The sequence below is a fragment of the Camelus dromedarius genome, chromosome 7, assembly GCF_036321535.1.
Source record: "Camelus dromedarius isolate mCamDro1 chromosome 7, mCamDro1.pat, whole genome shotgun sequence".
In the NCBI taxonomy this organism is placed as follows: Eukaryota; Metazoa; Chordata; class Mammalia; order Artiodactyla; family Camelidae; genus Camelus; species Camelus dromedarius.
In genome coordinates, this window is record NC_087442.1 from 24,881,643 (window position 1) to 24,895,044 (window position 13,402).

A 13,402-nucleotide genomic window follows, 5' to 3' on the forward strand; every position below is an offset into this window, starting at 1 on the left:
CAATCCTCAGGCAGAATATACATTTCTAAGTACAAAATAATTTAATATTAGCCCACATTCAGACACATCATAAATGGAACTTCAGACCATCGAAAATAAGGAGAAAATGTTAAAGCTACTAAACAGTAGAGAGGAAAAAACTTTCTACAATAGGATGATAATTAGATTCATTTCTCATTCTCAACAATAATGAAGATATTTAATAAAGATATACAAAACTCCTGCAGAGAAAATTACAAGATATTATAGAAGGAATTTAATGAACACCTAAATGAATAGAGAGATTAATAGATAGAAATATTTTACGGCTATTTCTTACTCTATAAATTCTGTGTAATTTGAATACAAATCTAAAAATCAAAGAGAAAAATGAAAGCTTAAAACGATCAAGGCAAGTTTGAGAAACTGTAAGATAAGGGACTTTAGATAGAGATTATAAAACTTATTGAAAAGCTATAGTAGTTATGAGTTTAATAATTCTACAAGAATTGATTTTTGAAAGCTGTGGTGAGGGTAGGAGTTGAGGGACAAAATTAAAAAGTCCATAAACACATGTGCCTACATTTGTAGAAATTTGGCATAGGAAATAGGTACCAACATGAATTTGTGGGCAAAAGATGGACCATCCAATAAAAAAAAAAACAAAAACCCAGACCATTTTGGTTATCCATTTAGAAAAAGAGTTATCAGATTCCTACACAAATAAATTTAGGACCTACACTTGAAAAACAAAATTTAAAGCTTTAGGAAAAACATGGGACTACAATATAATATAGAGAGAATTTTTCATACAAGACAGTAAAAACATAAAACGTAATAGAAAGGATTTAAAATAACTGCATTAAAGTTGAAATCCTCTTATCAACCAGAAATACAATAAAACAAATTTCATAGATGAGCCAGAGACTAAGAAAAATACTTGCAAAAATATACTTATAAAGAAATATTATCAAGAATCTAAAAATAACTCCACAAATGCATGAAGAAAAAGTAAACAACTGAACAGAAAGATAGAAAGAGACTATAAACAAGGTAATTTGCAGGAAAGAAACAATTATGTTCAATAGCCATGAAAAAATACTTCAGTGGTATTCAAGCAAATGCAAATTAAATTAAGAACTTCCCACAGCATCAGATTGTCAAATACATAAATTAGTCCAATATACCAATGGTTGGTGAAACTGAACTTTCTCACATTGCTGGTGCTAATATAAACTGATACAACCATCTTGCATAGCATCTGGCAATTCCCAGTAAAGTTCAAATGCATCCCTTCCACCCAGAAATATTGATACTACTTTTATACAATATCTTAGAAAATCTCTTTCCTATATTCACATGGAACTAGGTACAAGGATGGTCATAGTCTTATGATAATGAAGAATTGGGGAAAGAGCCCTAAAGAGCCATCAGTAGAAAAAAGCACAAATGAATTGTAATATATTTATAAAAAGAAATGCTATAGTCACTTAAAATTAAATAACAATAGGTCTACATGTATCAACATGAATGCATTTGAAATACATAAAATATTGAGTGAAAAAGCAAGTTGAAAAATCACATACACAGAAAGTCTTATTTATTCTTAAAATTGCATGTTTATTAATGTATTAATGTCTACATATAGTAAAATCACAAAAGCATGGATAGAAAGGATGCAGACCACACTCTAAACAATGGTTGACTTCTATGATTTCCAAGGAGAAAGAAATGGAGTGGTCTATATAAATCTTGCATGTTTTATTTATTTTTTAAAAAGTCAAGCAAATGTGGCAAAATGTCAACATTTTTAAAATGTGAACACAAGTGCAGTTACTATTATAATTTTTCCATGTGTTCTTAATATTTCACAATTTTAAAAACATTTTTAAAAGATATTCTGCTAGAAGAGTTATACTTAAATTTTTTTTTTTAATCAGGAAACAAATTTCTCGTCCCTATTGGTAATAAGTCTGCAAGGAATCGCTTCATCTCTCTGGTAGTTTGAGAGAAGCATCTTTTAATAGGAAAGGTGGAGATGGCCCTAAAAGAGCCAGAAAGGCATAGTGTACACACAGAGCAGGAAAGCATGGTTACTTAACATTCCACCTCATACTACCTGACAGAATTTACAGCATCTGTTTCTGCACAGCTGCCCCTGTCTGGATGGATGTGGTTTGTTTGCTGAACTTCTCCATGTAACTTTTGGAAGTGGTAGGGGGTGTATAGATTTTTAAAAAGAAAAAATTTTGAGGAAGTCCTCTGGACTTTCCCCTCTTTGTTTCATATAGAGTTTTGAGAAGGAATCATGACTTAAAGAGTATTTTTATAAGATCAGTCAGTCATAATTTTGAATCATTTTTTTCTTCCTGTATTTTCCTTCACAATAAACAAAATAAAAGTGGACGTTATTTGTGTTGCTCTCATTCAGTTCAGAATTTTATGATACTGAAATGCTTTGCTTTATCTAGAACAGAATTTGATTCAACATTACTTGTTATGGCTGTAGGATTAATTTTATGAAAGGCATCGGATTGTAGTCGTGACTTGCACTAGACTTGAGAGAGCTTGAGAAAGGAAAATGATTCACCCACAGTCTAACTTATTTGACAATTGGCCTTCTTTTATTGTTGTTGTATTATTGGTTGTCGGTGGTAGTATTAGTGGTGGTTGTGGTATATAACGGTGGTGATGGTGGCGTCCCTCTGTTTTAGGAGTAGGGGCTTGATAAAAAAGTAGAAAAAGAGAAGAAAGAGAACAAAATTAAAGAGCTCAACGAGAGACAGAGATGCTATAGCTAGAGAGAACAGGTGATGAAGCATTTCCAGGGATAAAATGAAGCAATTTTCCCCTTTATCTCAGAGATGATTCTACAGATCAAACATTCAGGGTGTCTTTGGAGTTGCAGCACATTCAGACAGAGATAATTCTGTTTTCCTCCTATTCTAGACTTTGAGTTTAAGATATGGGGACAAGGAGGCATTTCCTACAAATTCTGGAAGGGTAGCTGTCAGAGACAACAGATATGGTGCCTTAGCCAGATGCAGCTGTAATCCCCTGGGATGTAGATGCAAAAATATGAAATGTACATAAGTGTTTAGGGGAAGCTCTGCAGACAAGACGTAAATTTGAACTTCACATTGAAGAATGGATAAGTATTCAGAATAGGTTATGAGTCTAATGATTCAGCTTAAGCAAAATGACCCTTCTTGGAAGCGCGTTTCTGGTTTGAAAGTTGGACCCAGCAATAAAGATAAAAGGGAAGGTCCGGAAGAGGTAGTAACCCAGGGCTTAGCAAATTTTAACTTAATTAATAATCAACTGGAGAACTTGAATATGGTGATCTGGACTCAGTATGTCTGGGGAAAACCCTGAGAATCTGCATTTCTCATAAGCTCCCAGATCATGCTGATGTGCTGGTCCATGGACCACACAGCCAGTAGGCAGAGAAATCCAAATGAGCAATCTAGGTGTTGATGCAGGAATGGTAAAAGCAGGATGGTAAAAGGCAGCGTTTTTATTACTGGAGATTTTACTTAAATACTAAGGCCAAACAGGAAACAGAATGAATTTGATGGTGCAGAGTTACTGTACACGACCGCAAAGCACAGGTCAGCCTCTAAAGGGGAAGCTCTCCTCGAATCTGGAGAATTGTTGACCTGGAAGAATATGATCTCAGTGTTACCAAATTCCTTAGTTTGTCAAGAGAAGCCAGAAATTCAGGTTTTATTTCTAACGTGAAATCTGCTGATTTACCAATCTTGACCCAAATTAAATGCGCGAGCACACACACACACACTCCCCTCATTGTAAGTCAGATAAGATGTATTTTCTTGCTAGAGTTGGCCATTAGCTTGCAACTACTTCATTTAAATAGTCAAACTTGGTCAAAGGGCCCAAGAGGCCAGAATATAGTCATAGGCAGGTAGAAGCTGTCACTTAAGAGTATCTGGGGGCTTACTGGTATGAACGTTATGGATTAGAGTTTAGAAAAAGAGTGCATGACGAGGAGCAGGGATCAGAACCCAAACATGAGGAAGGAATGTCACTAAGACTCTTTAGAAATATTTCAGGAAATACTGGGATGAGTCTTATCATAGTTAAAGTGAAGATGGCCTTGAAGGCAAGATGAGGATTTTGGATTCTTTACAATGAACTACTGAAAAATCACTAACTTGATCATTTTAAATCAGGGCTGTGCCAGTTAAAATATGAAAGCAGTCTAGGCAAGTTAATAATTTAATACCTGAAATTTTGTTTTTTATTTTATCTCCAAAATTGCCCTGTCTAAGCAGACCATGCGTGTCTAGTTGAAGTAGACCCAGGTGGAAGTGAAATTTCAACACAATGGCCAGGGTTATGTGTGGTGAACAGCATCCTCTTGCACTGTGTTTTCTATTTCTTTTCCTGGTGTTTTAGCAGGCCCTTATAGATTGGTGCTCCAGACAGTTGTCAGGGTAGCTAGTCTTTTAATCCAGCTGTATGCAAGGGGATTACAAAATCGAAGTGGATTCTTGGAAGATGATCTGGCTTTGAAACAGCCTTGCCTACAGTGGAGGACATGGAATGGAGCCTAAAGGGCAGATCTGAGAGGTAAAGGGGCAGATTTGAGAGGACCAAAAGACTGGTTAGCTGTGGCTAAAAAGCAAGGTAGTAAAAAGATCCATTTTATCTTTGAAATCTAGGTTCTTATAAGTAAGATAGAAAACACAGAGTCACAATGAAGAGCTTTTGCTTTATCCATGTGTTCTGACTAAGAGAAAAAGCGGACCCCGTCTTTCTTTTACTCTGGCATTTTAAATCAAGCCTGTATTCACAAATTCTCTCCGGAGCAAGTCAGGAAGATTTAGTCAAGGCTCAGCTTTGTTTCACTGTTTTATTGTTTGTCAAGATTATAGAGGCAGACTTTGTATAAAATTGCCAACATCGAAACACCTTTATTCTTTCTCCTTGAAAAAGAGCACAATAAAGATATGACACAATCTTGGCTTACTAAGAATTGCTTAGAAACCCACTCAAAGTGCAGGGATGCTGGGTGAGTAAATACCAGGCCCAGAGGACTCACCCTGAGGTAGGTGAACCAGAGAGGGCAGCGGAGCTAGAAATCTTTATTGCCCTGGGAAAGCCTTAAATAAAAGACCTCATTAAACTCGGATAGCAGTTTCGTAAAAATTTTAAATGCAGCTCAAAATTTGCAGAGATTAAGCTTTGGGAGAGCAAAACAAAGCCACAGAAGAGATGCTAACCTTTACCGATCACTTAGTACATCCAGGTGATTTCATATCAAAATTATTTCTATCAACCAAATATAATGATAAATTTCAACCATTTCTCAACAGTGGCCTAAAACAGAAACCCACACTGTTAAACGTAGCAAGGCAACAGTGTCTATTAAGAGTATCTGTCCTGTTGAGTCCCCCTGTGTCTCCCTAGAAGCTCAGCTAACTTTCTAAAAAGCAAGGCAGAAGGCAATCACCTCTAGGCCCGGGTCACTTAGGAGCTAATTCAGTATTATCCATGCCATATAACTAGGCACTGTCCTTCTTTCTCAGCAAAAAAATATACCAAAAGTTTTCTTCTAGGTTGATTTCCCTTTTTAGTAGAGGGAAAGGAAGGCAAGTGCGCATGGGTCCAACCAGGCACCAAAAAATGCAGTTAAAAGGCAGGTGTGTCCAGCCCCGGGGAAAGGCAGTAACTTGGCTATTTCTGCACTCCAGGCAGATGGGTGTGCATTTTATAGGCCACATGAAGGTGAGTGCAAACACCCATATATGCTGACAAAAGCACAGACAACTGATAATATACTGTTATCTGTTGTGAAGGAAATGTGAAGGAAACTTCAATGAGAATTTTTTTGTATCATTGGTTTTTCACATGTATTAAATTTTGACTCTTAGAACCCCTAAGAGATGACTGTTTGCTGCCTAACTCAAAGGTGCAGAGGTCTTCAGTTTCTTCTTGACTTTCTCTGTGACTCAACTCAGCTCTATTCAGCAAAAGTGTGATTTTTTTAAAAAAATTTTTATTGAAGTGTAGTTGATTTACAATGTTAGTTTCAGGTATACAGCAAAGTGATTCAGTTATACATATACATACACATATGTACATTTTCTCTTCAGATGCTTTTTCGTTATATGTTATTGCAAGAAACTGAATATAGTTCCCTATGCTATACAGTAGGTCCTTGTTGTTTATCTATTGTATATATAGTAATGTGTGTCTGTTAATCCCCAATCCCTAATTTATACCCTCTGTCCTTTCCCCTTTGGTAACCATACTTTGTTTTCTATGTCAGTGAATCTGTTTTTGGTTTGTAAATAGAATTTTTTATCATTTTCTTTTTAGATTCCACATGTAAGTGATATCATATGACATTTGTCTTTCTCTGTCTGACTTTACTTACTATGATGATCTCTAGGTCCATCCATGTTGCTGCAAATGGCATTATTTCATTCCTTTTTATGGCTGAGTAGTATTCCATTGTATGTACACACCACATCTTCTTTATCCAGTCATCTGTCGATGGACGTTTAGGTTGTTTCCACATCTCAGCTATTGTAAATAGTGCTGCTATGAATGTTGGGGTGCATGTATCTTTTTGAATTAGAGTTCCCTCTGGATATATGCCCAGGAGTGGGATTGCTGGATCATATGATGACTCTATTTTTAGTTTTTTAAAGAATCTCCATACTGTTCTCCATAGTGGCTGCACCTTACATTCCCACCAACAGTGTAGGAAGGTTCCTTTTTCTCCACACCCTCTCTGGCATTTATTAATTGTAGACTTTTTCATGGTGGCCATTCTGACTGGTGTGAGGTGAGGTGTGAGGTGATACCTCATTGTAGTTTTGATAGTGATTTGAATGTGATTGTGATTTGACTGATGATTTCCAACCTCGTTACTTCACCTCGCACTATGCTTTTGTTCTGTCCAGGAAGCAGAATGCGCCTACATCCTCTTTGTCGTCGCCATCTTTTGGCTGACAGAAGCTTTGCCTCTGTCGGTAACAGCTCTGCTGCCTGCTTTAATGTTGCCTTTGTTTGGGATCATGGCTTCTAAGGAGGTAAGTACTCCTGCGAATGTTTGTCATGATCAGATTCCCTACTCTGTGCTGATACTTCCAATGAGAAAGTTGTATTTAAAAGGAGTGATGATCCTGTTGATAAGGCTTCCACATAAGTCCTCCAAGCTCCTGTTCGTTTCTTGCCTCTAGAATTCTGCGTGTGTGTCCACCTTCAGGTGGACAAAAACAAAACTCAAGCTGCAGCTTTTTGAGTCATGCGTGTCAGTGGAAGAAATGTGTGTCCCAGCTCCCCAGGCTGACATCTGTGCCCAGTGTCTCCCTCCCAACAAAAGGGCTGACTTTTTCATGTCCTGCATCAGGTTTTTTCTATTCAACAGAATTTGGTCTCACACAGTGTTGGAAAAGCAATTTTTGTTTTTAATGAAGAAAAAGCCTCCCTGTTTTCTTTTCCAGAAACCTGCCATTTCAGAAGATAAAGCCAAATTAACTTTCACGTGTATTTCCATTTTGTTCTTGCTGAGAGGAGTTTATTCATGCTGAGAGGTGTTTCTTACCTTTATACAATCTAAGGGTACCCGTCTGAAGAAAATAGATTCAGTTTCCCATTAAAAGCATGAAATGCATTGAAACCAGGATATCTATCTCCATGCAGCTTTCAGCCACCCAGCACACAGCTGCCTAAACCACCACTGAAACGTTCTCAGGAAAGATGTCACGTTCAAGATGCCAGTCCATGCAATTTATCACCCTTGGACTTCTGCCTTCAGTTTGGTCCAGTACTGCTAACATAAGGCTCATCTGTCTTGTAATGTGGGCTGAGATTTTTCTTTTTAACTAACCCGTGATACAGTTTTTTTACTTTCCTATAAGAGAAGCTATTCCTTTTCTGACCTTCATGTCATTCTTTCCCATTTTGGAGTCCAATTCCATCTCTTTGCCTTTCTGATCCTTTCTGCTCCTGTTTTCCATCTGCATTTTCCCATCCCTCATAATCCTCACTCTTTTCTTTAATAAGCACCACTGATTTGGAAGAGAGTTTAGCCAGGGCTGTATTTTGTTCCTTTCACCCCAGAATGAAGCTTTGCTGCCCCCCAGAACCCAGGATCTATAATCTAAGAAGTTTCTCAAATGCTCCAACAAGGCTCTCAGTAAAGGAAATATAAAAAGAAGGGGCTGAAAAACTCTCAAAAGTAAGGTGTCAAGTTATCAGCCCCTGTCTTGCTGGAGTGGGGAGTCCTACTCCCAGAGTTAATTAAGTTTGATAGTCACATAGTTGTCCCTTGTGATTTAATAACAATCAGTTTTTTTTAAAGGAGGCTGAGATAGATTAACTGGAATCACGAGACATTTGTGTAGCAAGCAGGCTAGAGGCAGACAAGAGGAAGAGGATGCCTAGGAGGGTCTGGCTTTGTGGGAGCTGCCAAAGAAATCTCTCTGCATCTTTTGGGGCTGTGGAGGCCCAACTAGAGGCAGCAAAATTCTAGGTGCCAATGGTAGTTGCATTATTCAAGCTGCCAATTCCTGCCCAAAAGACCTCTATACTCAAGAGTATAAGCCTAGACTAATTTCACAGTCGTAGACTCTCTGACTTGGAAGGGAGTTCTGGGTCACTCACCCTGGGCAAGGACTCCCCTCCGCGATATTCCTTACAGACGAGATCACTCAGCAAGTGCTGAAGACTTCCCTGTGTGGGCCTGTAATACCTCACAGGGATATCCATACCATTTTTGAATAATTTTAACACTTAAGCAACTCAGCTTTATTGAGCCCATGTCTGAACTCAGTGACTTTGATTCTTTAAACTTTTCTCTAACATCTAAGATTCTACAGATAATTCTTGTCTTTATTCCACATGATAGCATTGCTAGGATTTGAACATAGACACTATGTCCCCAAGTCTCCCCACCTGCAGTCTTGATGGTTTTCAGAACCAACTCCCCATCTCTACCCACCACCCACACCTCCATCATCACCAGCATCTCCTTTTCTCTTCCAGGATCTGTGTCTAGTTTAGCAATGAGATTTAAGGACTCAATAATTAATAACTGTAAAGTCTGTCACAAATTAAACGCTCCATATATGTTAGTTAATATTATTGTTATTTGTACATTGACAAATGTGAATAGATCACTCAGGAAATGAGTGTTGCAAAGCTTGGTGAATCTATCCTCTCCCCTCTGGTATTTCAGCCTAAATTTGTTTTTAACCTGATTTTCTTCACCTGTTAAGCTTGATGGGGACTTGGAACAAATCAGAAGTCCTTAGGACTTCCAGTGGAGAAAACTATTCTTTGGTCTTGTGATCCTCTTTCCAGGCAGGGTAACTGACCTTTTACTCAGAAGTAGCTGAGCAAAGCTACAGGGAATGAGCTACAGATTTGGTCAGAAGACCTGAGTTTAAGACCTAATATTCATCACTAATTACTTGTATGCCTGATCATGTGTCTTAATAATGCTTTTTTAAAAAATCTGTAAATAGGGAATGATAATGCCTTATAATTCAAGGGTTGTTGTAACCATTAAATCAAATAATATATGTGAAACATACTAGCTATCAAGTGTTCCCATGAGTTTTAATAGTGACAGTTAAAGTTTGCTTGTGAGTGTTAGCCTGCTGTAACACTTGGAATCTCAACTCTGTCATGGAGGAGACTGATGTGTTTTCAATATCCTTATCTAAGTTTAGAGCCCTGCACATCACTCTCTTTGGCCACCACAGTCTTCAACTTATTTTACCTGTTTGTTAGTGCTAAATACCTATATCTTACTGAGCACATGGTTGTATTGAAGAATATCAACAAATATTGACTTTCTCTCCTATCTGTTGAATTAAACCTGAAGTGCTAAATATTTAGTGTTCCTAATTAGATATTTCAAAACATGTATACTTATTATTATTGTTGAAAATATGTTTATATGTAAGTTTTACATATACAAATGTTAAGATAACATACATCTATATATACATATATATGTTATATGTGTGTGTGTGTGTGTGTGTATGTTATAGTACAAATTTACTCAGTCAGTAAATAAATATATGCTAGGACTCTGCCAGGCACTTGAGAGTACATTAATAAATAAAAACAGACAAAAAAATCCCTATCTTCCTAGGAGAAAAGAGACAACAAACAATATACCTTATGACTTGGTCAATTACATAGTGAGTTAGAAGGTAACTGGTGCTATGGAAAAAATGCAGAAGGATGATGAGGATTAGAAGAGGGCTGTAGTTCTAAATAGGATGACCAGGGAAGACCTCAATGAGATGTCAGTACCTGGAGAAAGATTTACACAGGATGAGGGAATTAGCCATTTGGTAAAACGAGGAACATATATACTGTTGCAGAAAAATGTCACTGCTCAGTGTTGCAACTCTTGTGTTACAGCTCAGTTGTGACAGTAACCTGGATCCGGGTGAGAGACCAAGCAGCACTCACAGAGTTGGAGAACTCAGGTTTATTATGCCAGTGGGCCCAGAGGAGTTAACACTACAAACTCTGGACCCCGTCTGTAGGTTTACACAGGGTTTTATAGGCTGCCAGTTTACACTTTGCAACATCATATGCAAATAAGGTATAACAAAAGTTGACTAATTAGGAACAAGCTCTGTAGAAATGGATCAATCAGGAGTGAGAGAAATAACCAATCAGGAGTGAGCTCCATGCAAGTAAAGTACTACAAATGAACCAATCAGAAGTTAGGGAAATGGACCAATCAGGAGTGAAGGAAATAACCAATCAGGAGTGAGCTTAGGGAACCAGTAGAATTCTAGAGGTAAGTAAGCCATTTCAGAGGCAAAAAGTGAGAGAGCCTCTGGGCCAGAGAACTGGATGGTGCTGGCAGGAGAGTAGTGGCCCTGCCTGGGAGTCCTGCCGGTCTTTTTATGGGGCTTCCTACCTCAATACCATTGCTAACAGGGCAATATTCAGTACAAAGACCTTAAATTGGGTTTATGTCTGCAGTGTGACTGGAACAGAGTGAAGGGGAAAATGAGAGATGATGGTGACATCAGGAAGACAATGTGAAGAGGGACTGGATCATGTGGGGCCAAAGTAGGCCACCGTGAAGTTTAACTTTGAATGAAGAGACCCTCTATAGAGTTTTAAGTAGAAGAGTGACATGATCCATTTATCTTTCATGTAATAAGGAGAACTTGGGCTGCGGTGTTGAAAAACATGGTGAAAAATGGTGACAGGGTAGGTTGCTGCAATAATCCAGGCGAGAGGCCATGGTAATTCAGACAAAGGAGAGCAATAGGAATCTTGCATATAGTATTGATATATTTTTATGGTAAAACCAACAAAATTTCCTAAATAACATAATATGGCATGATTATGGAAAGAAAGGAGTCCAGGATAACACACAGCTTTTTTTACCTGCCAGGTGATAAAATGGAGTTGCCACCAATTGAAATTGATGGGCAGAGTAGGCTTGTTGCAGAAGAAAAGCTGACACCTGGAGTTCAGTGTTGGACATGAAGGTTAAAATACCTGTTTGACATCTGAGTGAAGATGTTGAGTAAGCAGTTAGATGCAGATGAGTCCAGAGTTAACAAGAGAGACCTGAACAGGAAATAAGGATTTGAGAATTATCAGCATGTGGATGGTATTTAAAGCCTGCAGTTTGATAAGATCATTTAGGGAGTGAATGGAGGTAGAAAAGCAAAGAGGAGTAAGAACTGAGCCCTGGGGAATTGCTTCATTAGGGTTTGGTGAGAGAGAAAGTTACTAGGGAAGAATACTGTGAAGGGGAAGTTACTGAGGGAAGAGGGAGACCCTGAGAATGTGGAATCCTGGAATCCAAGTGAAGCAGATGTTTTAAGGATGAGGCAATGATGAGATGTTATACCTGTTAACAGGTCAATTAACGTGAGAACTGGAAATTGACTTACTGGATTTAACAACACAAGTCAGTATTTTTTAAAAAAACAACAACAAAATATAGGCTTTATAATTATACACAGTATAACTGACAAAGCACCTTTTAAAAATTTCATTAAATTCACAAACTTAACATGAAGTATTATTTAACTTTTATAGGTAAATATATTGATTTGTAGAAAGATTGCTGAACTGGTATAAATTACATAGCTAAGAGAGAACACAGGTGTTTTGATCATAAAGGTTCATTTTTTTTTATGAAATCCCATTTTCAAGCATAAATGTAACTACCTTGATCTTGTAAATAGAATTCAAATTTTATTAGGACTTTTACTTGAAATACTAATTTTTCCTAGAATATGGTTATATTTACCTATGCCATTTACAACCAATAACATCTTTTCTTATTACATCTTATACAAGTAGATCATTAGCAAACACATTTGCCTGTGGCTAAAGTTCTTCTGCAAATACACTAACTGATGAAAAACAAAGAATGGGTAAGAAAGTAAAAGAGAGAATGTGAAAATTCCTCTTTAGATTTAACAACTAATGTCATTTAGACAACTGAGCTGCAGGCCATAGGTTGTTTACATAGTCTACTAAGGGATTGGCAGGGATGAGTCTGAGGGCCAGATCCAGCCAGCTACCCAATTTTTGAAATAAAGTTTCATTAGAAACACACAGCTGTTCATTTACATATTGTCTTTGGCTACTTTTGCGCTCCAAAGACAAGTTGTGATAGTTGTGAAAGGCTCATAAAAGTCTAAAATGTTTATTATCTGACCTTTTACAGACAAAGTCTGTCAACTGCTGGTATAATTTAAAGAGATTATGACCAGAATATCTCATGTTCTTAGACTTCTTTCTGTGTTTAATTGCTTCCTAATAATGACTTGCTTCTATGTGTCCCTTTGTATTTTTAAAGTAATTCTGTATTTATCCTCTCATTTAATTCTCAGAGTGTTGGTGAAATAGGGTCAGTGGGGTTTATTTCCATGAGCAAAACTGCAAAAGAGGTAAGGGCAGAGGAAAACTCAAATGTCTATTAATCTTTTAATAATCAACTCAAATATCGGCGCCTGTGAGAAGACTTTCTCAATTCCCTTAGGAAAAAGTGGTCACTTACCCTTTGAATCTCAATTGTATTGAAGAAGTAGCTCTCATGCCCTTACGATGTGTTATTGCACTTTTCATTAACTTTAACAAACAAACTTGTTTCACTTGTTACAGTAACTTGTAAGCTTCTTGTGCTTAGGGACTTATTAATTCAACATCCACTATGTACCAGACATGTGCTAAGTCCATAAATACAGGGATCAATAAGACACACCTCAAAAAAAAAAAAAAAAGACACGTCTGCCTTCAAAATACGTCTGGTCTAATGAACAGGGTAGTTAATTAAATACAGAAAATGATCATTGTATTGATTAAGTTGTGCTATAACAAAAGGAATTACCATCCAACTAAGTAGAGGGTGATCAGGGAAGGCATCTAGGAAAGAATGACATCTGAG

The 13,402-nt window shown here is 37.4% G+C and overlaps 1 protein-coding gene across 1 annotated transcript in view; it reads left to right on the forward strand.

Moving 5' to 3' along the window:
- Positions 1–13,402, forward strand: part of SLC13A1 (solute carrier family 13 member 1) — a 74,175-nt gene that overhangs the window by 11,670 nt on the left and 49,103 nt on the right. The window contains exon 2 of the mRNA XM_010975605.3: positions 6,915–7,043. Coding sequence (XP_010973907.2) covers positions 6,915–7,043 — 129 coding nt within the window. The remainder of the gene's footprint in view (positions 1–6,914; positions 7,044–13,402) is intronic.